General features: G+C 36.1%; 1 protein-coding gene across 17 annotated transcripts in view; it reads right to left on the bottom strand.

The window, feature by feature from the left end:
• Positions 1-27,118, bottom strand: part of TCF4 (transcription factor 4) — a 646,703-nt gene that overhangs the window by 185,476 nt on the left and 434,109 nt on the right. The window contains exon 1 of one of the 17 annotated variants that reach the window (XM_082244110.1): positions 7,156-7,370. The exons of 15 other annotated variants lie outside the window; for them this stretch is intronic. In XM_082244110.1, the coding sequence (XP_082100236.1) occupies positions 7,156-7,224 (69 nt within the window). In that variant the 5' untranslated portion in view covers positions 7,225-7,370. Of the gene's footprint in view, positions 1-7,155; positions 7,371-27,118 lie in introns of those variants that run through there. One more of the 17 variants, XM_082244111.1, reaches the window with a different exon arrangement.

Below are 27,118 nucleotides of genomic sequence, written 5' to 3' on the forward strand. Positions count from 1 at the left end.
AATGTTTGACCATTCTTCCAGACGCGCAATTGTGAGGTCAGGCACTGATGATGGACGAAAAGGCCTGGCTCGCAATCTCCGCACTAATTCATCTCAAAGGTGGTCTATCTGGTTGAGGTCAGGACTCAGTGCAGGCCAGTCAAGTTCCTCCACCCCAAACTCAGTCATCTATGACTTTATGGACCTTCCTTTATGCACTGGTGCGCAGTAATGTTGGAATAGGAAGGGGTGATCCCCAAACTGTTCCCACAAAGTTGAGAGCATGAAATTGTCCAAAATGTCTTGGTATGGTGACGCCTTAACAGTTCCCATCACTGGAACTAAGGGGCCAAGCCCAACCCCTGAAAAACAACCCCACACCATAATCCCCCCTCCACCAAATCATTTGGACCAGTGCACAAAGCAAGGTCCATAAAGACGGGAATGAGTGAGTTTGGGGGTGGAGGAACTTAACTGGCCTGCACAGAGTCCAGACCCAAACCCGATAGAATACCTCTGGAATGAATTAGAGAGGAGACTGCGAGCCAGGCCTTCTCATCCAAAATCAGTGCCTGACCTCACAAATGCTCTTCTGGAAGAATGGTCAAACATTCCCATAGAAACATTCCTAAAAGTTCCCAGAAGATTTGAAGCTTGTATAGCTGCAAAGGGTGGGCCAACTCGATTTTGGACCCTATGAACTAAGACTGGGATGCCATTAAAGTTCACGTGCATGTAAAAGCAGGTGTCCCAATACTTTTGGTAATATAGTGTATATATGTTATATGTATATAGCAATCACACATTTTTTGAGCAGCCATAATCTTCTGTTTGGAAGGGTAACAAACAGCAGAGAAAATGTTGGTCCTACATGGATTGAGACCCTAGAGTCTGACAGCGCATGCTATGACTTTTAGTTCCTCAACAGCTGGGGATCAGCAGGTTGTTCATGTTAAGAGCATACTGAACTCAAACATTTCTGGGTATGATAAGCTCTTTTCGTCCAATGTTAACATGCATGGTCTGTGTTGATCTTCAAACCTTTCCCAACAGCTGCAACTCCACTTCCCTCCAGCAATTACTTAAACAATGAGGGGTCTTAGGATGAGTGTAATTTGGCCTTAACAGTCCTGATCTCTAGAGAGAAACAGCCAACTTACAAAACTTCCAGTGGTTAAGACCCCCCCCCCCCCCAACTAATATCCTTTACAGTTCGCTCATTCACACTACTCCAGTTTCTCTTACACCTACTATTCCATCTATAATCCAAATTTCACTCAGAACCAAAATCTAATGCACGAGGTTGGGGGTGGGGAAAGATCACCATAGCAATCTGGCGTGAAAACGCTGGCATTTTACGTTTCCACTCTCTGGACAAAAACACATTACAAAAATGTCATGGGAAAGAGAACAATTAACTTAAAAAAAAAAAGTCAGGATCCTCTATGGATTATTAGTGCAAACAAAAAGCCACTCCATATTCCCAAAGCCTGCATGCTCAAAGAACCACATAACATATGTATGTACAGTGCATTAGGAAATGCATCATCCTCTGAGTTCTCGAGAAACCAGTGTAGAACCACTTAATTATGATGAGAAAAACCGACTCAGACAAGGCAGATTACAGATGAAATATTCCTTTTTTTACTAGGATACCGTAATATAGATTTTTATTACAGCAAAGCAGTTTAACGAGAATATATGTGCACATTTATTTATATGTAGATTATAAATTCAGTGCAAAATATTATATTTTTCAATGACAACAGAAAAGAACAGTCCAAATCAGTTAAGAATGCTCTTATAAAAGCATGCATTTCTATAAATTATCACCATTAGGTGATAATTTACTAGTTATGTCAAGGGGAAAAAAACCAAACCATGGCTTTTTTTATTTTTCCAGTTAACCTGGACATACTATACATTAAATATTTTTCCAAACCTTGATAACATATAAAAGCAGGGTGAAATCGAATTAGCATATATCAACTAAGCAGAAGGCTTTAATTTAAAAAAAAACATTGAGGGTCTGCAAGGTTCTGGCTATATTCTACTGTTTTAAAACACAAAAAATACACTTAATTGTGGAAAAAATTGGTGTAAAGTTTGGTTTTGTTTTGGATGCAAGCAGTTGGAAGCCTTACAAAACTATGATGAGTAAATCAAAACCTAAAAACTAACAATGAGAATATTTTATGTAATATACAGGTAAACTCAATGCTTTCTAATTTTTTTTATTTTTTTTCAAAAAGTTAAAGCTTTCAAGGATTTAAGGCCCTTCTTTAGACAGGCCAAGCAACTAAAGTTTAGGTATGTCAAGGCGAAAAAAACCAAACCATGGCTTTGTGAATGCAAAATCTCAGAGGTTCCTCCTGGTCTAAAGCCTCGTACACACGCAACGATTATTGGCCGACCGATCGGCCATCTTTTGTCCAGTGTTGCTGTGTTGGTTGAAATGTGCTCTAGACTGCACATGAATTTTTTCGGCCAACAAAAACCAACTTTAGAAGTGATGTCATGTGCTGGTTAACTTTCCGTGTGTTTTTTCTTCTCTGAGCATGCCCAGTCTTGTTCATCTGATTTTTGTCTGCCGAAATCTGTACTGACTGATGGAAAATCGGTTATCGGAAGCATCATACTAACAAGCCGAAAATCGGCCAATCGGACGTTGGCCGAAAATTCACGGCCAACAATCGTTGCGTGTGTACAAGGCATTAGACAGAATGGGTCTTCCAGTCTGGTAAACTTTCTTCATCACCCTTTCAAATGCCACTTATTTTCCCAAAACACTGTATATATATATATATATATATATATGAAATGGCACAACAAGCACACGCACATTTATTTTTTTTCCAAGTAAGCGTAGTAAATGAGAAACACATTTCAACTGAAACAGGAAGCAAACTATTCTTCTGCTCAATTTCCTGACTGATCAGTGGGAAAGGTATTTAAAGCCATTAGATCTCGGCTTTGCCCCCAAGAACGCAACAGAAAACTTTGAAGAGGTTTCAATATATTATTTTCAAGACTTCTAGTCATCAAAGAATAAGCAGAACAAAGAAAACCTGTAACACAACTATTTTTTTTTCTTTTTTTTTTTTTTTTTTTTCTTTTTAAGGAATTGGTGGCATTGGGGGGAGGGTATACCGTTACAATCAATGACATATGTTAGATGGCTTAACTTATCTGGGGCTATAAGAAACCCATGCAAAGCAGAATTGCACACAAACTGCCAAAATTAAAAAATAAAAACAGAAATTGCAAGTAAGCCTAAGGGAATAATATTACAAAATAATAATATAATATAAATATATATATATATATTAAAAAAAAAAAAATATATATATATATATATATAATAAAAAAAATATATATATATATATATATTATCAATATATAATATAAAATAAAATAGCAAAAATGATAACTAAATGAATAAGTAGTAAACTCACAACCAGTGTACTGATGCATGCCTTAAACTTTTCTTGTAACATTACATCATGCATTATGTTTTATTATTTTATTTTATGCATCTCTCCGCTAATCTGAAGAATATAAAAAAAAAACAAAAAAAACAAAAAACAAAAACAAGCAAATTAAAAAAATAAAATAAAAAAAAGGAAAAAAGTAGCACAGACAGAATTAAGGTATAAGCCAGGGAACATCTCAGTAATGCTGCAAATATTCAAAAAGAAAACCAAAAGACTTGGAAATAGAAGGGCAATTAGTCTAATTGTAGGTTTCCTTAAATGATATAACTCGTGCGGATATTTGTGATAGCTGATGTTAACCGTTTCAGTGCAGAAAAGGCCTAGATGTCATGGAAAGGGCCAAATCATTTGTAAATAACAATGGCCAGGTGTTATCTGAGTGCTTTACTACAACCCGATCAACATAAACCTAACTTTCATTCAAAGCGAAGATGGTGGAATTTTTTATTTTTTTTTTCTCTTGTAACTAACACATGTGAGCTCTGACTCCAGTTGCAGCTGATAATGATGATGCTACAGACATTCTGTGAAACTGCAGCAACACAAAAGACCCATGCAGAGCAAAAATTCGAAATCGATGTCATGTAGAAGCTTCTCAGTAATGTCCGTTTATCTGGGCTGAGTTAAACTATTCAATCAGGACCCCTGGTACAATAGCTACTTATCTTTTTCTAAGGAATGTGCTGAAATTTTTGTCTGCTGCACAGCCTTTCATCTCTGCATTCATCAAGGATGTCGTGAAATTCCTCAACTGACAGAAAAATGGTGTGAAGATTAAAAAAAAAAGGAAAAGAAAAAAAAAAATTCCCAAAATGTAGTAATAGCAAGGCCATGCAAAAGAGTGCATCATTACTTCTGCACCTGCTTTCTAGGACACCTGTCCACTGCAATTTTTTTAAATTGTGAAAAGCAGGAATTTTGCCAACAAATTTTATTTCCTGTCTTGAATTTTTTTGTAGTGTAAAAATGTTGGTTGACCAAAATGTATATATATATATATATATGTGTGTATATAAATGTAAGGCACGATATGAAATTCAGTATATTATAATGGATCAGGGTATCCCAAACATTTATCCTTGTCGCAAGATATCCCCCCCAAAAAAAAACAAGGAGAGCAGCACAGGCTTCGAAATATATTTTGCACGGGAAAATGCATGGCATACACATTCTCTGCAAGATGTCTGGCACCATATCAAAAACCGTACAATGCGGAATCCCTGCCAGAACAATACCCGCTCCATTATAAACAAAAAAAATCTGTTCGACGAGCGCACGCTTTTTGTATATTACGGCACAGAATTAGCATTAGTCACGAAAAAATCACAGCTATATCTTTGCAACCTGCTTTTCACTCAAATCCTCCTTTAAATTTAATAATTAGTAGTAGTAATAATGTACATTTTTAAGATGTACTAGTAAAAAAAAATTAAAAATGTTGTGCTATTAAAAAAAAAAAAACATAGATTATTGGCCTCCATTCATCTGGATTAATTGGCAACTCTTCGGTCTACAGTTTTGATTTCAAATGTATTATCGCCTCATTTTAATAGATCATTTACAGTATTTATCAGGCCCTTCTGCTGTCACCAATTCATTATAAAGCAGAATTGTATCTATTGTCAAAACACATAGATTAGGTGTCTAGGCAGGTGTAGAAATTCATTATAGCCATAATAAAAGACTACTACAATTTAAGTGTGTGTACATTTTCTATGTGTGCTGCTAATATGTGTCATTTTTTTAAAATGTGTGTTGGTGTATATATATATATATATATATATACACACACAGTATATATATATATATATATATATAGATATATATAGATATATATTTATATATATAGATATACTGTATATACACATATAAATACACAAACACAGCAGACAATGGTGCATAAAAATTCTAAAAATGTATAGCATAATAAATGATGTATTCACCCCAACATTATTGGCCCATGTTACTCCAAGAACAGCAGGCCTAGTTGGAGAACATGACAGGGCTACCTTCTTGCTGGCCTATTGCCCCTGACCTGGGCAGCGAAGGACCTGAGGAAGTGAGAAGGTGTAAACATGGAAGGAGTATGTAAAAAAATAAAACCCCTAAACGTTGTGAGTTGCCTATCTTGATACTTTTGCCTAGTTTTTATATGTCTCTGTCTCTGTTTTGCTATCTCTTTTTTTCTGGTTGTTTTTTTTTTTCTTTCCTTTCCTTGAGGACAAACCAAAATGCCTCTTCTTTCCCATGGCACATACCAAGGGGAAAATCAACTTCCAGATGCTAAAATAAAACCTGCAGTTGGGTTGGATTACAGCAAGCAAATGCCACACATACTTCAACCTCACTTTATAGATACAATTTAAAAAATAAATAAATAAATACAATAAAAATAAACTCCAAGCATTTATACGTGCTGCACAATATATATACATATATATGCAAACATAATAAGTGTAAACAAATAAATATATATATATATATATATATATATATATGTTTACACTTTATATATTTGCATATATATGAATATATACACACACACTTATTATTTATATTAAAAAATATATATATATATTTAAATATATAATTAAATATATATATATATATATATATATATATATATATATATATATATATATATATATTCAATATCTATCTATCTATATCTATATCTATATATATATCTATATATATATATATATATATATATATATGTTACACTTTATATATTTGCATATATATGAATATATACACACACACACACACACACACACACACACACACTTATTATTTATATAAAAAAAGATATATATTTAAATATATATATATATATTCAATATCTATCTATCTATATCTATATATAAAACTATAGATATAGATAGATATATGCAAATATATAAGGTGCATACATTTAAACACTTTATATATTTGTTTCTCTTTACAGCATACACAAACATTCCAATAAATCACTTTTACCTAATATACTATGGCACACTACTATTGTACTTTGTACTATTGTAACACACTACACACTACTATTGTACTTTTTACTTTGTACTATTGTAACACACTACTGTGATTTTTTATTTTTAAGACTTTTTGAGGAGTTGCCTATTTTTGTTTTTTTGTTAAACACTATGCTAAATGCATTAAAGAAAAAAAAAAAAAAAAAAAAAAAACAACTACAACACAAACTTAGTTGTTAAAGTAAAGGGAAGTAGAAGAAGCACAACATTACAAGTAAAAAAACAAAAAACAAAAAGACAACAAACAAACAGGATCACTATATAAGAAAACAAACAAAATATACGTAAATAGAATATATCTAAAAAAATGTTAAAAAGGAAATAAAATAAAATGTATTTTATGTACAAAGCATTAAAAATAATAAATATATATATACAGACACATGATAACTCTACATGAGTGTAGAGGAGAAATGCATGCAGAAATGACACGGCTCCTATACATGCAGACAACACAGTAACCGAGTCCCAGGCACAGGGATAGAGAACACAGAGGCACAGAAACTAGCAGTGATAGATTATGGGCTGCTTTCTGCAACTCTGTGTGCTTTCTTTTCCTCTTCCTCTCTCAGTCCTGACTCGTTCATGTGATGCACATTTCTACAACAATAAAACTTGTCAGAATTACACCTTTAATTGCAGACTTCGCTTACCGCTTTCCCATTATAGTAGTACATCAAAGAGTTTCCACCCAGTCCTGGGATTGGGTACGCGCAATACATAGTATCGGATTCTTTTTTTCTCTTCAGTACCACTCTTAACAACTTTTTATTTCAAACTCGCTGTCCCTTTTTTCACAACAATTCCTTCAGTCGCATTTTCCCATATGGCCAGGCCAAGCATGGTGAATATGCAAAGCAGGGAGAGACCATTCCTGACGTTTGGGGAGGGGGGAGGTGGCTAGTACTCTTCTGTCAGACAGCTAACTTTCCACAGCGAATCTGGAAAGCATCCCAGCACTGACTTAGCTGTAATTCCTAGTGCATACAAGAGGAGAGATTCAACTTTTCCATGTTTTCTTTTGCGCAGGTTTCTTTAAATCGTGAAAAAAAAAAAAACATTTTTTTTTTTGCTCGAAATGAAAAGGGTAGGTAATTAACTCTTTGCAGACCGCGTGAAAAAAAAAATTCCCGGAAATTACCAGTCCACAGTCATAGATTTTCCGACTCTTCAATTTTTTCTTTTTTTTTTTTTTTTTTGGGAAAATGCTAGATTTCAGCTCACCCCCTCCCCTATCTCTCCCCTTAAAATTTCCACTTAACTGCCTTGGGGTAAAAGTAGGAGAGGGTCCATTATTGTGCAGAATACAAATGCAGTTAATTGACTCCCCCTCTCTCTCTCTCTCCCTCTCTTTCTTTTTTTGTTTTAATTTGATTAAAAAGCGAGTGGCAGGAAGGGATTCGTATGATGCACATCTAATAACTATACCATCTGTCTCTGCTGCTGGCTGGCTCCCAGCATTGTACGCAGCTGCTTGAGAACCCAGTTCAGAAAAGGAGGAGGGGGGGGGGGGGGTTGGAAAAAAAAAAATAATAATAAATAAATTTTAAAAAACGCATTCTGACCTAGCTTAAAGGGAGTAAGTCAGTACGTGTTTCTGACTCCTTGGCCATCAGCACACCAGGAAAAATAGAGCATTTTTTTTTTTTTTTTTTTTGAGAAGGGGGTTTGGAAGTGTTCATATCATGTCACTTATTTTACCATAAGCTATTTTTGGTACAAAAAAAAAAAAGTCCACTCGTTTTACTAAAATCACGGAATATTTAATCCATACTGGCAAAAAGATGAAAAAGCAGATCCAGAAAAAAAAAAACCCAGAAATAAATAACTGCCCTGACGAGCACCTGATGAAGCACGTGACAACAAAATTCTTTCACTGACAATACAAGGGGTTAAGCGATGACAAGCACTACAGAAGCAGCAAACCAAATGTTATGTCATAATAAGAGTATACCAATATCAGCAATGAAGAAATAAACCTTTCTAGATTTCACTTTATCAATACTACAAAGGACCAGAAAAATAAGAACGTTAAAAATTAAAATAATAAATGGCAAAAGGCATTCACTAGATCAAACCATCCCAAAATGATACACAACCAACTACATGGATTCAATATTAAATTAAATATTACTGTGGGGGTAAAATTTAATAGAAAATGTACAAAATAACCCACAATCGTATAATATATTTATATTATAAAAAAAAATTATATATATATATATATATATATATATATATATATGTGTATATAATATATATATATATATATATATATATATATATATATATATATATATATATATATATATATATATACATTCCCTTGTTTACTAATTTAACTCTACCAATCTTAAGGAGGAAGAGTGAGAGGCTTTATATTCTTGACAGAGCACCAACTAACCCAAAAAAAATAAATAAATAAAAAATAAAGACTGGGGCTTGGCTGGAGCCTGCCAAATTCAGAGCATCACAGCAAAGAAGGGCTCCTGGGAACTCATCCCAAATGAAACTAAATAATTTGCATATGCCGAAATAAATGCCATTCGAGCGTATAGCTATTCTCCTCGAATCAACTTTAATAATTCAAGGTAGCGCTTTCCTTACACCAAGTGGCAGCAAAATACAGCCACTATGACACAACATGCATGACAACTGTTTTCAGCAAAATTACAAAAAAAAAAAAAAAAAGTTTTAACTTAAAGGGATCAAAACTTTTCCTTTTATATTTTATTTTTTCTAGAAAAGCATAAGAAATGTTATCTAGCTCACTTGCTCTGTATTTATTTAAGAAGTCCCTGGGGCTTTGGGTAAACAGTACTTGAATTATAATCACACATTTAATTCCAATTTCATGCTTTGGGGATTTTTTTGTCATTAGAACAGTTAGATGTCAGATTGACTGGATCTCGGTCATAACCTTTAAACCATTTTGCGTGTCCTATACAACCAGGCTGGTCTTCAAGCAGGTCAGCCCTGTGCAAAAACTTTGTAATGTAAACAGAAGCTGGGGGGGGGGGGGTAAACACATAGCAAACAGGCAGACCCCCATTGCATTATAAACAGTAACTGCTAGCTGTGATAAGAGATTGCAATAACTTCTAGGAACTGGAATGTAATATAAACACTTAAAGTACTAATGTCAAACTTATCACACTGGTGGACCCATGTTGCTCCAAGGGCCAAGTCAGGTAGAAAAAAAAAACACATATTATATAAATGAGCAAATAATAAATTCCAAACTGTTTTACATGTATTGAACAATCACTGGTGAATTTTGACTAGGCTGCAACAATAGTCTAGGTATCGCTCCTTGCTTTTAGTGCATGCTCTCCCTTCCCGCTACTGGTGGTCAATACAGGTATATGAGCAGAACCTATGCCCTCCCTTACCCTTTTGTATTGTAACTGTGATGTCTGTCTCCCTTTAGTTTGCAAAGTGCCGTGCAAACTGTTAGTGATATATAAATCCATAATAATAATAATAAATAATAATAATATTTTGATAGATAGATAGATAGATAGATAGATAGATAGATAGATAGATAGATAGATAGATAGATAGATAGATAGATAGATAGATAGATAGATAGATAGATAGATAGATATTAGATCAGTGTCTTATTGTTTAAAAAAATATATTTATATATATATATATATATATATATTTTTTTTTTTTTTTGCTGATGCTGGATTATTTTTCTTATAACATGTCATATATATATATATATATATATATATATATATATATATATATATATATATACACACACATATTATATATATATAAATTATATGTAATGCTCACAGATATAAGTAGTGTACTGTAAGTCAGCAAATCTGCCAACTTTTTATTTTTTTTACTATAATTTCCAGGGAGCACTTTGCTTTTATACTGGTGTACCTAATCTTCTTACTTAATGTACACTGTCCAAATTTTATCTACTTCTTTAGAAAGATTTACATGTAAAAGCAAGATAATATGAATATTTAAAAATAATTGGGTACAATGTTAAATAAACTAAAATTGCAAAGATGATCCATGTTTAAAACCAAAAGCATTGTCTGAGCAAAAATGTCTATCTATCTATCTATCTATCTATCTATCTATCTATCTATCTATCTATCTATCTATCTATCTATCTATCTATCTATCTATCTCTACTTAGTCTATCTATCTATCTATCTATCTATCTATCTATCTATCTATCTATCTATCTATCTATCTATCTATCTATCTATCTATCTATCTATCTCTACTTAGTCTATCTATCTATCTATCTATCTATCTATCTATCTATCTATCTATCTATCTATCTATCTATCTATCTATCTATCTATCTATCCCAATACAGCTGAACCAATCACATATATACAATTCAATGCCTATCAATTTTAATATCTTCAAACAAACTTCAAATTACACTCCCTTCATATTTTTTGTTAGGAACAATTGCCATGTAGCCACTTTTACTGATAGGCCTTTTTAGGGCAAGGAAATCTATCTGCAGTGTGCTCCAATGGGATTTACTGATGAGATAAATGACTGAGTGCAAAAAAAACTACTGTCCCTTAAACCAGCCATTCATGGTACAATCAGATTGTGCCATCTACTTAGTTAGGGCTGAATTGTACAAAAATATTGCTGTGCCATATAGGCCAGAACAATCATAAAACCGGGTGAGGATGCAGGAAACAACTGGATTACCATGGGAGGAGAATTACTAAAACATGGTGCACCCAGAATCTGGTGTAGCCGTGCATAGTAACCAATCAGCTCCTTACTTCAGCTTGTTCAAATAAGCCTATACAATAAAACCTAGAAGCTGGTTGGTTACTATGCACAGCTGCACCTGATGCTGGGTGCACCATGTTTAGTAAATCTCCTCCAATTTGTCTTTTGATTTAGATCAGCCTTTCCTAACCGGGGTTCCTTCAGAGGTTAATTGATGGTGCCTGCCAGTTTTTGCCATTGACCACCAATATAAGGTGCATGTTCCCACTGAGCCCATATTAATCAGTTCTAGCAGGGGTTCCCCATGCCCTAAAATTTATTTGCAAGGGTTCGTTGTGGAGATCGTATGGAGAGAGAAGGTCTGACTAACAACTGGCTTTGCAGGGGTTCCTCTAGGATAAAAATGTTGGGAAAGGCTGACTTAGATTAAAGTCACACCTCTGACTTTTTTATTTAGTACATTTTCAAGTGGTGTGTTTTAGACACATTCACAATTCATCGGCTAGGAACGTTCTAATTTTTTCCTAAAAAATTGGAACAAAGATGCAGCCATGGCACGAAACTTTGGCAAAGATGGCGCTGGAGTTTTTAACACACCGAAAATTCAGTGATGTTTTTTCAGCTTTAGCAGACTATCAAGTGCTTGGTGTGGCTAAAATATATTTTCTGTGGAAGCCAGTAGGATTGCACAACCATATGTGTGGGTGGTGATCTTACAATGGTTTTCCAACAATTGCCATTAGATTATACAATTTTGTGATGTGAATAAATATAAAACTCTAAAGACATACTGGTTGGTTAATTGGCTCCTATGTAAATTGGCCCTAATATATGTATAAATGTGACTTAGGGACCTTAGATTGTGAGCTCCTTGAGGGCAGGGACTGATGTGAATGTACAATATATGTAAAGCGCTGCATAAATTGACGGCACTATATAAGTACCTGTAATAAATAAAATAAATAAATAAATAAAATACATTTATGATTTAGGTTAAGAATTGTATTACTTGGTTCTTAAATCACTACCAAACGTTTCCATGAATCTCATCAATTGTTCTGTTATGTAAACCTGTCCATAATTAGTTCTTAGTAGTCCTTTCACTGGTTCCAAAAAAAAAAAATCACTTAATTTGTTTATGAGCTATAAAAAGGCAGCTAAAACAGGTTAAAAAAAAATGGTCTGGCACAAGTGAATAAAGAGCATATATGAACAGCGCTATACACATGATGGTATTTTACAGCCATGCACCGCACATGACCAAAACACGACTAATTTGCAGCTCTAGTCTGGATCCAGGACTGCAAATACAAAGAACCTTGCTTATTTATTTACCATGAGCTCTGGAGGGAGGGAGAAAAGAGTGACATTATTTCAGGACTCTGGCTATGTAATGTGGATGTTAATTAAATTAAAACAAGATTATATGCTTGGTCTGCTCGGAAAGTTGCCTTAAGAAACAGATTTTATTGCAAGCGTTAGAAGTTGTGTATGGTGCACTAAATTTTTTTTTTCTGCACAATATTGCTTCTATAAATCCCTAAACACTATGAATGAATCCCAGTATAGTGGCCTCATTAATAATGTCTCATACACTTACTCAGAGTTGGTGTGCGTGTGTACATACACCCTCCTGCCACCCCCTTCTTTTTTTGGTTACATCTACAACAACTCTCCAGTAATGCTGGGCCTTTTTTAATGAACAGGGAGACGTGTGGAATAACGTTTACCTTAGAACATAGACATGTGCACCGTAAAGTGCCAGGGCTGCTTGTGTTATGTGTTTTTGATAGGTGAATGCAGCCCCCTGTTCTGCAGAGGCCATAAATACCACCTGCAGAAGGGTTTTTTCCTCTAAGATATCTACAACTTCTATTTAACTCATGCATGGCTGGTGGGGAAAGCTGTTAAATATGAAGACCTCACTTGCAAAAAAATTATTGATGAGATAGAGCAAGTTCAGAGACGAGCAACACAATAGGTGCAAGGTCTAAAGAGAAGAAACAAATCAGGAGAAACTGGAAAAACATAATATGTACAGTCCAGGGGAAAGAAGGGAAATGTGGAAACATGAATGAAATGTATAAATAAAGATGTATATAAGGTTGAAGAGGGCAGTTATTTTAATATGAAGCAAAGACCAGGCATGATCTCAAGTAGGAGAAAAGTTCAAGGGTGACATTAGATAGTACAGAGTAGTGGGTGGAAAAAGACTTCTAGCAGTAAGAGCTTGCACACACCATGTCCATTGAGCTGCGTTTTTCTGCACACAACGATCTCCAAAAAAGGTCCAAAGCTTTAATTAGTGATCACATTGTTACAGCAGAAAGCAACGTTTCGGAGCCATGCAGGACCCCTTTATCAGCCATGCCTAATAAAGGCATCCTGAGTGGCTCTGAAATGTTAATTTATGGCATGCCTGATTTATGGCATGCCTGATGAAGGGGTCCTGCATGGCCCCGAAACATTGATTTATAGCATGCCTGATGAAGGGGTCCTGCATGGCCCCGAAACATTGATTTATAGCATGCCTGATGAAGGGGTCTTGCATGGCCCCGAAACATTGCTTTATGGCATGCCTGATGAAGGGGTCATGCATGGCCCCGAAACATTGATTTATGGCATGCCTGATGAAGGGGTCCTCCATGGCCCCGAAACTTCAATTTATGGCATGCCTGATTTATGGCATGCCTGATGAAGGGGTCCTGCATGGGCCCGAAACATTGATTTATGGCATGCCTGATAAAGGGGTCCTGCATGGCCCCGAAACATTGATTTATGGCATGCCTGATGAAGGGGTCCTGCATGGCCCCGAAACATTGATTTATGGCATGCCTGATGAAGGGGTCCTGCATGGTCCCGAAACATTGATTTATGGCATGCCTGATGAAGGGGTCCTGCATGGCCCCGAAACATTGATTTATGGCATGCCTGATGAAGGGGTCCTGCATGGCCCCGAAACATTGATTTATGGCATGCCTGATGAAGGGGTCCTGCATGGCCCCGAAACATTGATTTATGGCATGCCTGATGAAGGGGTCCTGCATGGCCCCGAAACATTGATTTATGGCATGCCTGATGAAGGGGTCCTGCATGGCCCCGAAACTTTAATTTATGGCATGCCTGATGAAGGGGTCCTGCATGGCCCCGAAACATTGATTTATGGCATGCTTGATGAAGGGGTCCTGCATGGCTCAGTAACATTGACTTATGGCATGCCTGATGAAGGGATTCTGTGTGGCTCCAAAACATTGATTTCTGCTTTAGCGATGTGATCGCTGATTACAGCTTTGGACCTATTTTGAAGACCTTGGTGTGCTGGTGACATCACTCTCTCTGACTATACATGCTTCCAGCCGGTGGTCGATTTAGTACCCACCTTCAAATATAGCCATCTCTACAGGAATGTGTGCATTGAGAATAGTGCGTTGGAATTTCTGCAAACCACTGCACGTGTATGGGTGAACAATTTTCTATTGGCCCTTTTCACACCATACAAATAACTCACAACTCACAAGTCCATCCAGTTTAACCTACAGAGAAAAACACACACCAGCACACCTAAATAGAAACCTTCATATGCACAATCCCCTTCACACACAGTTGATCCACAGGAAGGCAAAAAACACCAATAAAGCATGAACCAAATTGCTCTAGTGGGGGGAAAGAATTCTTCCTGATCCCCCAAGAGGCAATCGGATATTCTAAAAGCATATCTATGGTTATATTATTTATAGCCTACTCCTGTTAAAAGAGAAGTATGGGTTATTAAAAAAAAAAAAAAACTGGTATACTTACCTAGGTGGATGCAGCTTTGGTCTGATGCTGCACCTGCCCCCGACTGCTTCCAAGACTGGGAACAGAGCAATCAAAGACTACTCTCTTCTGGGAGCAGAGTGCTGGTGACTGTCAGTCCCCGGCTCTCTGCTCTGCCCCTCCAGAGATCACTGGAGCTCTGGGGTTGTAGAGGCTGCCTCAGACTCTCAGCAGAGGTCACTACAGGAATCACTGCTTGCAAGCAGCAAGGTACCATGGGATATGTAGTCTTTAGAAATTGAAAGCGCATTGCAGAGTAAAAGCTGCAAAGTGTGCAGGGAATCCAGGAAGTTGTAGAAAGAAATGGTCAGAAGATAGGCAACACTCAAAATATAAAAATGAGATTTTTTTTTAGTAAGCTTCAGCCTGGTACACACGACTATTTTTTTTTTCTTTCAACCCAGCAGGGCTGAAAAAAAAACAAAAAAAAAACTGACAGCTTGGGAGGAGCCTCTGCACTAATTATGTGATGTGCTGATGTACTAACTATGTGATGTGCTGCCTAGACTGCTGTGCTATTGTGTTATGACAGGGAGACGGACCCCCCCCCCCCCCACCACCACCAGAACACTCCAGTCAGCGCTCGCAGCAATTGGCTGAGAGGACTGATCAGGAGCCGATCACCAGACTTTTTTTCGGTCATGCCACTTTGACAGAAACCAGCCGAACGGCCGTCTTCTGCCGTACCAGCTGCAGTACACATGGGCCCAATGTTGGCCGGTTTCTATTTAACCGGCCAATGCCGCCCTACATTCGGCCCGTGTTTACTAGGCTTAACCACTTGCCGACCGCCCGCTGCAGATTTACTGCAGCAGGTTGACTTGGCTGCACGAATTGGCCTACCCCTATGTCGCTCCTCCGCCAGCGGGCGCAGGGCAATTCCTGAGAGGGGAAGCTGATCTGCAGGGCCACCGGGCACCCGTGATCACTCCCCTGGAAGCCAGAACGGTGGTCTGCCGTTGTAAACAAGGCAGACCGTTGTTCTGTCAGTTATCATCATAGGGCCCCTGTGTTCCTTCTATTTAGGAACACAGGCCCATGTGTTGATCCAATAAGCCCATCTCCCTCACAGTTAGAAAACACCCCCTAGGCTCACATTTAACCATTTGATCGCTCCTGGGTTAACCCCTTCCCTGCCAGTGTCAATATTACAGTAACAGTGCATATCTTTAGCACTGATTACTGTAGTAATGTCACTGGACCCCCCCCCCCCCAAAGTGTCAAAAAATGTCAGTTAGGGGTCCGATCTGTCCGCCGCAATGTCGCAGTCCCGCTAAAAATCGCTGATCAACGCCATTACTAGTAAAAATAAATAAATAAAAATGACATAAATCTTTCCCCTAGTTTGTAGACGCGATAACTTTTGCACAAACCAATCGAAATACGCTTATTGGGATTTCTTTTTACCAAAGATATATAGCAAAATACAAATTGGCCTAAAATGATGAAAACATTGGATCTTCAATTTTTTTTTTTTGGAATGTTATATAGCAGAAAGTGATATATATATATATTTATATATATATATATATATATATATATATATATTTTTTTTTTTTTTTTAGAATTGTCGTATTTTTTTTGTTTATAGAGCAAAAAATAAAAATTGCAGAGGTGATCAAAGAGAGCAGTGCAGAATCGCAAAAAATGGCCTGGTCATTCGGGGGGTAAAACCTTCCGGTCCCGTTAACTGTATATTGGATTGCCAATAATAGCTATTTTTGTATTTCTTTTGCAATGCTGATATTATAAAAAGAAAAAGCATGCTGTTACCATAGAATTTTTTTTAGGCCATTGTGTGGTTGACTTTTAATTTTTCCCTCTTCTTTTAACTTTAATTTGAATTTTTTTTTCTTTTATATATGTACAGACTGCATTCATTAAATCTCATTTTTTGCAAACTCTAAAAATAAAGATAATACAATGAGAAATCCATGTCCAATTTACAATACAATACTTATACCTGCATTACGGTGGGTGCACCAGCAATAAGTAAACCTGGACATGCTGATTCTATTACAGCTGTGTAACCATGTATTCATGCCATACCGGGATGGACTGCACAAATACATTTATTGCTAAGCACATTTCATAGAATGTAGCATGCACCACATTGCATATAATCAAATCAATTACCTTCATAAATGGGTTATTTTATTGTCTTGAAAGACATGTATTTTCTTATGGTCGCACATTAAAGCAAAAGTGCAATCATTGCCTGATTACCTTTAAAAATGGAATGATTTATAAAATCTATATGTATTTTCTTATCAGCTGCAGGTGTCGCTGTTTATGCAGCTGGGAGTGGGGAAAGTTCGCCATTAATCAAACGCTCCGTACAGACTGTAAGCACAACGGTGACACCTATAGGATGAAAAGGGTACTGAGCCACGCTGAGCTCAAATCAATGAGTGTCAGCTTCCTTCACGAATGACTTCATTTAGATTTCATTTCACAACACATAGAAAAAAGGGACTTTAAAACAAAAAAAAAACCTCTTTTATGGGCATGTTACATTTTTAAATCTAAATGACTCCCAGTCACCTTTCATATATCTAAAAAATGAATTACAGTGTAAAATTCAAAGGAAACACATGCTGAATTTAATCTATCATTTTTTTTTTTTTTTTAATTGATAAGCAGCAACCACGAACACCCCTGTGCAAAACCTTGAACAGATTAAAGTTCCATCTGTTGAATACACATATTTAGATGCTAATATAAGGGGTTGATTTACTAAAGGCAAAGAGGCTGTTCACTTTGCATGGGAAATTGCCAGAGAACTTTTAGTGATTGCGGTGCACTTTGCAAAGAATACCCAAATATGTGCAAGGAAAATAAAATAAAAAGGCATTTTTTGCTTGCATATGATTGGATGATGGAGGCCAGCAGGTCTTCACGTCGTTCACTAAGCAAAGGGAAAATGCTCTTGCAAAGTGCAATTTCCCTTGTATAGGGAACAGTCTATATGCCATCAGTAAATGAACTCCTAATTTTCTTAAATAAAACACGACTGATTTAATTTATTATTATTTATTGCAGATATTTACATAGCAGTGACAATTTACACAGCACTTTTTACATACTTAAAAACATCAGTCCCTCTACTCAAGGAGCTTACAATCTAAGGTAGGCCATACACGGTGCAAATTTCTTTCCTGCAACCACTGGATGATTCCCCCATCAACACAGGCAGTGCTGACAGGGGAATCGGCAATTGTCTTCTTCCGGTGGGAGAACACAGTGATTATCGCTATAGCAGCCACCTGTGATAATCGCAAGAAAATCTATCAGACTGGTTGTACCAAAGTTAATCGATCGATCAACTTAGTACATTCAGCCTGCCCATTACCGGTTTGAATCTCAGCCAGGTCCTGCTGAAATAAAATGAATGATTTGAACGGTGTATGGCCAGCCTTAGGTCTCTATCTCACATGTGCACACACCCTAGGGCCAATTTAGACAGAAGCCATATTATCCTACCAGCATGCCTTTGGAGTGTGGGAGGAAACTCATGCAAGTATAGGCAGAACATGCAAACTCCATGCAGACAGAGTCCTATCCAGGATAATGCTGCCAAAATACAATGGGGTTGATTTACTAAACGCAAACAGACCATGCACTTTGCAAGTGCAGTTTCTCCACAGTTTATTAAATGAGGTGAAGCTTCCCCAGATCACTTGCATGGAAAATAAAAATAAAAAAGCATTTTTGCTTGCACATATTTGGATGATGGAAGTTATAAGAGCTTCCCCTCGTTCACTAAGCTCTGAGGCAATTGCAATGTGCACAGTCTATTTGCCTTTAGTAAATCAACCCCAGTGTCTCAGCAAGGAAGATTCCTCTACCCACCTCGACCATGTGGAGGGGGAAATCTGTTCAGTTTTATTTTTTGTTTAGTAAAAAAAAAAGGTCCATTTATGTCCATGGACAGGGGTTCCATACTCCAGACTCTCGTCTCCACATTCCTTGGTCAAACCAACTTTATTGGAACTCTGTAGATACTATAGAATGGCTGAGACTTCTAGCTTTCCCTCACCGCTGTCGCCTATTATTGGCCACCCAGACTTTGTTCCAGGTATCTCCAATAGAGCCTTTTGACTACAACTGGACCAAAGCCTGATTAGAGCTTTTGCCTTTCTTGGTCCTTCAGGATGGGTCATTTCTTCAGTCCTATATGGACCTCTTAACTCCTCTGGTCTGGGCAGGTGGAACATTTTGCAACTGTCTCATACTCTACGGTCCCTTCCAGACCATACCTGTTTTTGCAGACATCCTACCAGTGCCTACCAGTCTGTGCCATCTTCTCGGTGTGTACTTGTCTGTCATGCTCTCCTATGTGACTTCCTCCACAATACAGGATATACTCGCCGTGGATGCCACAGCCATCACCCTTTAGGCATTGTGTGTTATTGGAAGGAACTTGGTCTATTACTTTAATGCTCTCTTTAAACTAGGGATCGACCGATAATCTGCAAAGCCGATATATCGGGGGCCGATATGCACTTTCCCCGAAATATCGGAATCGGCCCCTGAGGATACTGATATTGCCGATATTTCGGGAACGTGCTTGTACCGGAGCGATGCCTGCAGCTAGAGGCATCACCCCCGTACCGGAGTCCATAGCCGAGGGTCGGCTGTCTTGTAATGACAACTGATTCGGCTGAGAAGCCACTCGGCTGTCATTACAAGGAGCAGGAGGGGAAGTCCCCCCCTTCCGTGGCTCGCCTGGGTCTCCCGTCCCAATGGGAGACCCGGGCAACTCGCCTGCACGGCCGTTGAAGACCCAATCAAAGCCGCATTCGGCTCTGATCGGGTCTCCATGTAAAAACCCGGAAGTGATGTCATGACATCACTTCCAGGTACTCGGCGCCAGATTAAAAAAAATGACAGCATTCAAAACAGCCAAACTTGAGGAGAGGTTTGGGGTCTTTTAGACCCCCATATCCCTGCACAAGAGTACCTGTCAAAAAAAAAAAAATAAAAAACAATTTTTTTTTTAAATGTACGAAAATATCGGCCAATATTGGCCGATACCGATTTGCGATGACCAAAATATCGGTATCGGCAATAGAAAAACTATATCAGTCGATCACTACTTTAAACCCCTTATTATATTACTGTTGAGAATTCACAGTCATGTCACACTGCATTCTCTTGTTGCATACCTTAAATAAATAAATAAATAAAAAATTTAATTAAAAAAAAAAGATCAATTTATGGCCAACTTTAGCCATCGTGCTTCCCTAAAGGTGGAGGTTCAGCATGAATATGAATTAGAATAAATAGGATTTAAAAAAAAAAAAACAGCCAGCACAACCACATTGGGAATTAATAAAGAACACACCTTCACCTTATTTATAATACAAACGTACACTTTGCTGAGCGAATAGCTTCTACTCCTCCAATGAACCCCAATAAATGGCATTTATCTCTCAACTACCTTAAAACTTACCTTGAAACAGTAAGAAAGGGGAAAAACAGAAATTGTCTATATCCGGAGGCAGTTAGAAGAAAACAAAAAGTGCGCAAATAATTTTACCATCAATCATTATGAAGCAAAGTTTATGGTTGTAACAACTTCCCTTCTTCCTATTAAATAACGATCAAGCGAGAAAAGCAGGGAGCGGAACACTCGGGTCAACAATTGTGGCTTGTCTATTTTGGAAGAACTGGTGATGACCAGTAGTAGGGAGCCGGTCTTCCACCACGAGCAGATGTTTCCCTCCAATCCGACAAGTAACCATTAGAGCAGTGATGTAATGTGCCCAGGAAGTACTTACATTCTAGAGCGGCTTTGAGGACAGAGATAACAAGAAAGGGCCTTGAATATGGAGGGGTATTTTTATGAGCGGTTACCTCCATGCTGTGCTAGGTAATTTTGTGGTCAGTCCTTGTTGAGTTTAATGGATTAATTTGCAGTGTGAAACATTTTTCTCGTCTAATATTAAAGTTAAAAAAATAAATGTAAACTTAAAGGCTATCAAATATAACCTAAACCCTATCTCCATTCACTTAAATAATCAAAAGAGGTCTCTTGTGGGACTACAATGCTCAGCATGCATATAGCACCTGGCTAGAAGGACATGCAGATGGTTTAAGTTATGCAATATTGGCATATGTATAAATGGTTAAATTCAGCCATTTTCCCTGCTAGGGCTATAAACAAAAAAAAAAAAAAATTCAATAACCTATCATTACTACCAATAATAAAAAAATTACATTTTAAATGAAATTGATTTGACAAAGCAAAAAAAAATAAAATAAAAAAATCTAGATCTGATATTTACCCATGTCCAATACAGACCACCTGGCATTTTAATGGGGGTTTTCAAGGTTAATGGGGTTTAAATGGCAAACACCAAAGACCTTTCCATATGACCTTTGACACTTACTAAATATATAATTTAGAAGTACTATAAAAAAAAAAAAACAGTGACTGCATTTTCAATTCCATATATATGCAATGAAAGAAAAAAAAATAATAATAATAAAAAAAATGCTGCTGCATAAATTCACCTAGACTGTGTCAAGCAGTTCTACACTTTCCTGGACCAATGAGAGCGTCTCTAATCTATATTGAAAAACGTGCACATCAGACTACGTATTACACTGACTTGATTTACGAAAATTTACCAGATGTAGTAAAACTGAAAACAGAAGCCCCCCCCCCCTCCTTTTTTGTTACCCCTGCAATGAGTTATCTAGCTAAAGACCTTGTCTTTAACGAAGCGACGTTTGATATCACTGTAAATACCATATTGATGAATTATCATGCCACTGCATTACGTAATAAATAATATGAATAATATTTATTAATATGTTGCTAATTTAAAAAAAAAAAAAAAGGAGTATATTATGTTCTCTACCAGTGACCACTTTCTTCCTACATGACATGATTAACATGTAGAATGAATAATAAATCCTAGAAAATGATGCTAATGTATTGCCTTCTTTAAATGTTAAACATTGTTTAAAAAAAAAAAAAAATCTAAAAAAAAAAGTGCATTGTGCTGCGTTTAGCGCAAACAGATCAGTAAAATAAATATCGCATATGTCATAAGCTGTTCATTTGTCTTAAAGAAAATAAAGGCTTTTGTGATAATTAGCCAGGAAAGGGTTAACAAACATATGCTGCATAATTAGGAGATGCATTAATGGTTATGAATAGCAAATCATTTTGGAGAATGAAATACAAAATGCCACAAGGAGCATACCTATGTAACAATTTTATTTATATTTATCCTTTTTTATTATTATTATTATTTTAGAATTTCCTCTTAAAAAACAGGACATTATTGGTTGAAATAGTTCCAAGGGTACATCAAATTGTAATCTTTCATACGACATCCATCAAACCAGGCTGGAGATTTTGACAAACATTAAACACAGTAAGGAGGCAATTATGTATGCATGATTTAATCTGCAACTAATTAATATGCAAATTTATTCATATGTTAGTTACTAAATTAAAAATGCAAAGAAGCCCTTATGGTGATTCTCAAAATTTTACACAAACAGAACATTTAAAATGTAAGAAAAATGTAATTTGTTTTTTTTTTTCTCTCCTCCTTTGCAAACCTAAGACTTACTTTTTACTTTTAAAGTATTTTAGGAACCTGTTGCTCCATCCATTCTCAAAAATTGTCTGCCTTTGTTATGTATTTGTGAGATTAAGCTAACAAAAAAAAAAAACGATTTGTTTAGTGGAAAAGGTCCTTGTTTTATTGATTAGAAAGTTAAATTTTAGATGTAGCTTCATCATTCATACCTTACCAAAAAAAAAAGAAGAAAAAAAAATATTAATCTTATATATATTTAACAAATATGATTAACAATACTTCTACACATACACATCTGTAACCACAAACACAATATTACCTAAACATAGGTAATATATACCTAAACATACCTATTTAATTCTATTTAATCTGTTAATCTAACAGATTAAATAGAAATAAAAATAGAAAAAAAGAATTATGATTAAATAGAAATAAAAATAGAAAAAAAGAATTATGATTAAATATAAATAAAAATAGAAAAAAAGAATTATGTTAGAATTATATTATCAATCCCAAATATCACTAGATATTTTGGGGTTATAAATAAAATGTTCACAAATTTGATTCTGATAAAGTGAACTACAAGCAGTGCTACTGACAATGTCAACCACATAAATACCTTACTGGATCTCAGCATATATAAATTATATATAACCAATATAAATATACTGCTTCTCCAATTACTTTGTATCTGCACCTTCTCTGGACTGTAAGCATTGCTGGGCTCTCATTCCTAGTGTTTTATGTTTTATAGTATAGTTTAATATTATTATAGCCCTGTATGTCCTCACTACACACCTCTATATAAAATGGTGGTGTTATTATAGCAATAATAATAATAATAATACATTTATTTTCCAGAAAGCTTAGCTGCAAAGACTTAGCAATATATTATATTCCATACAAGTTACACTTTACAGCCTATGTACAAATTTATAGAGAAAGTAGTGTGCTCCAGAGAGCCCAAGCAGGTGTCAAGTCTACCTGACACTATGAGCAGGTTCATTTGAGGAATAGATATACAGCTAGGACCAGCTTTGTAAAAAAATAAAAATAAAAATAAAAATAAAAAAAAAATAAAATAAATAAAAAAGCAGTCTCACTCCTTTTATTAGCCACAAAATAATTAGTAAAAAGTATAAATTGTGCATTTTCAGATTAAAAAAAATAACGTGGGCACTTCGGAAATACATTTGATCCCTTTATTAAAATATTACCTACATACCAGGTAAAATAACAAATGCAAATGTTAAGGTAGACAAATATAGACACACAAAAATTAGGTCTATGTATCTATCTAATCTATCTATATATATATATATATATTATATGTAATCCTCACAGATATAAGTAGTGTACTGTAAGTCAGCAAATCTGCCAACATTTTTTTTTTTTTTTTTAATATAATTTCCAAGGAGCAGTTTGCTTTTATACTGGTGTACCTAATCTTCTTACTTAATGTACGCTGTCCAAATGTTATCTAAGTCTTCAGAAAGATGTAAAAGCAAGATAATATGAATATTTAAAAATAATTGGGTACAATGTTAAATAAACTAAAATTGCATAGATGATCCATGTTTAAAACCAAAAATGTCTGTCTATCTATCTATCTATCTATCTATCTATCTATCTGTCTGTCTGTCTGTCTGTCTGTCTGTCTGTCTGTCTGTCTGTCTGTCTGTCTGTCTGTCTGTCTGTCTGTCTGTCTGTCTGTCTGTCTGTCTGTCTATCTATCTATCTATCTATCTATCTATCTATCTATCTATCTATCTATCTATCTATCTATCGTCACATGATAACACATATTCCTGTACTTTGCTTATGAAAAACAAAATAGGAAGCCCCCTTGGAGCTCCAGTTGCATCCAGAACTCAATTGCATCTCCTAGATTTTATCCACTTGAGCTGCCAAGCAGACTCCTGCATGCCCATTACATTTTGTCGATTGCGGCCAAAAAACCACCCTTTCCTGCAGCGCACGAAGCCTGCTCTCATTTGGTTTTCTCAGTGGCTGGCTTATTTCGCCAAATACTTTCAAACTGGGGCAGACCATGTGGCTATAAACCAGGAACCGGGAGGGGAGGAAAAAAAAAAATTAAAATAAAAAAAAAAGCAAAAAAAAAAAAAAAAAATGCAATGCTGTCATCAACGATCGAATTGAAATGCCAAAAACAATTCCATCTCCCTCAAGTAATTTAGTGCGTTATTTCGTTAGTTTGCCATGCATCTGCTTTGACTTTTTGTTAATTTAATCACCTACGATATATCCTGTTTTGTAAATTGTTTAATAGAAAGCATATTGAACTGTAACAATGTATAGTGGTGCATTGAGCAGTGATGCTTAATTTAAAATATATTAACTCAAGGCTGCTGTACTTACCATGATGCCATCATCAACTTCTATCAATTGAAAGTGGCTCTCTGCAGCACTGTACTACAGGATATATGTGTATGAAATTTAATAAAAATTACCAAAGGATAATAGAGATTATGGGCCTGTTGTGATCCTATATTTTTCTCCTAATGTGCTTAAAAAGTCAACTCAATTTGTAAAAAAAAAAATCCTAAATTTTTTTAATGTTTATTAAATAATGTTTAATTCTGACTTTTACTATCCAAGGAAACACGTGTTCGGAGCAATCTGTTTCCTCATATGAATGCTTTCCTGTCTGTTTAACAAAAAAGGAAAAAAAAAATTGCAACACACTTTAGCCCGTGTAACCAAGAGGTGATCATAAATATCTCTAAATAGCATAAAACAGATACGAAAGACATTAACACACTTAGAATGCCAAAGCTGCATTTGGAAGGGAAAAAAAAAAATTCTAACAGATGCTCCTGGGTCAAAAAGTGAAATGTGTGTTTCCTGAAGAAAAGAAATTCTGTTCAAATTCATAAATGAACTGTTAGTGAAGGAACGAGGTGTCACTCCACAAACTATACAATCTCTTAAGAATGAAACTATTATACTAAAGTGTGCTGGGAAATGTAGGAACACAACAAGGCTTGGTTTATGTTAACCCGTGTGATGCAGAGAGTTCTAGACTGTTGCGGACCATCTGCCCTAATGGGGGTAAATTAGTGTGCGTTCAGCGTAAGAGGAAAATACATTTTCCAGCTTTTAAAGACATTATTTACTTAATAATGGATTGTTTTTCTTTGCAACAAGTTACAAACGGCTGATTGGGGAACTATCACTTGGGGTTCCAGGATAGTCATGTACGTGCCTAGACCGCTGAGCTACAAAGTCAACGTCATATAGGTGATATACAGGGGAAAAAAAAAAAAAAGGACTACAGATGGCTGATTACTGTGCAGGAAATAGAGATTTGAGCATCAGCCTTGTTCTTCAACCTAAAATACTGCAGAGTGGTGAGAAAAATTAATTTATTACCTTCCCCAATTGTATTATGGCAATTCAAACATTTTGAGTTGCTCTACCTTCTGTTTTTGACTGTGTACCATTTTTTTTTATGGGAACCAGGGATCATATGCTTTAACACAAATTCTTGACTATGTTATACTAAAATTCAGTTGTTTAGTGGACAGAAGAAACATATGTGTTTCCAGGGCAAAAACATCTGATAATGCTTTCTCTCTCTGTATCTACTCTACACATTACACAATATTTAACCTGTAATTTTAGGCTGCTTCCCAAATGTGCCATTGTCTACCCAAGCAACCCCGTTATTTTAATAAAGCTACATTTAGAAATATTATGTAAAAAAGTCAACTAAATTGTAAGAAATCATGAATGCTTATCTTTTAGTATCAATGACGGACTATTGCCCCAGTTTGCTTATCTTCAACCCACATCATATTGGTATATGTCAAAATCAATGGTATAGCTCAGGTGGTTCAGCTCTAAGCAGTCAAAATGAGTGCTAACTTTTGTAAGAATGGCACATTCTTATTTTAATATTATTTTAGAATTTGAGTCACCCCTTCAAAGCTACTATGTGTAGTAGACACATATGGCTCGTTTCCACTGAGCTTTCTGGTACGGTTCGGTACGGTACGCTATTTATGTCGTTTCCATTATAATTGGTACCCTAATTCCGAACCGCACCGTACCACTTTTTGGTACCCTTTCGTTGGGGTACCAAGCACATTAGTACCGTACCAACAGGGTGGAGCTACACTCTGCAGAACTTTGATTGGTTGACAGAGAATCGTCTATCACAGCTTTCCTGCTACACCACGCCTATCATGAAAGGGTACTATTGGCAGTGGAAACGCAATGTGTACCATTCCGAACCGTACCGTACCACTCAGTGGAAACAAGGCATTAGTATACAAGTCCCACATAGTACGCAAAACACACAAAGTCCAAACATAACTAGAGAGAATAGCGCGCACATGCAAAAGAAATGACTATGAAACATAACAAGGCAATCAAAATAAGTAAAAATGGGGATTTAGTCCCACCATATGGCCATATCGTGCTCAAGCCCACCACTACGTCAAAGTACTCCATTGTCAGTGGGTCCTACACTATCCATAAA

Source organism: Pelophylax lessonae, assembly GCF_965119305.1.
Source record: "Pelophylax lessonae genome assembly, chromosome: 1".
NCBI classification, from domain to species: domain Eukaryota; kingdom Metazoa; phylum Chordata; class Amphibia; order Anura; family Ranidae; genus Pelophylax; species Pelophylax lessonae.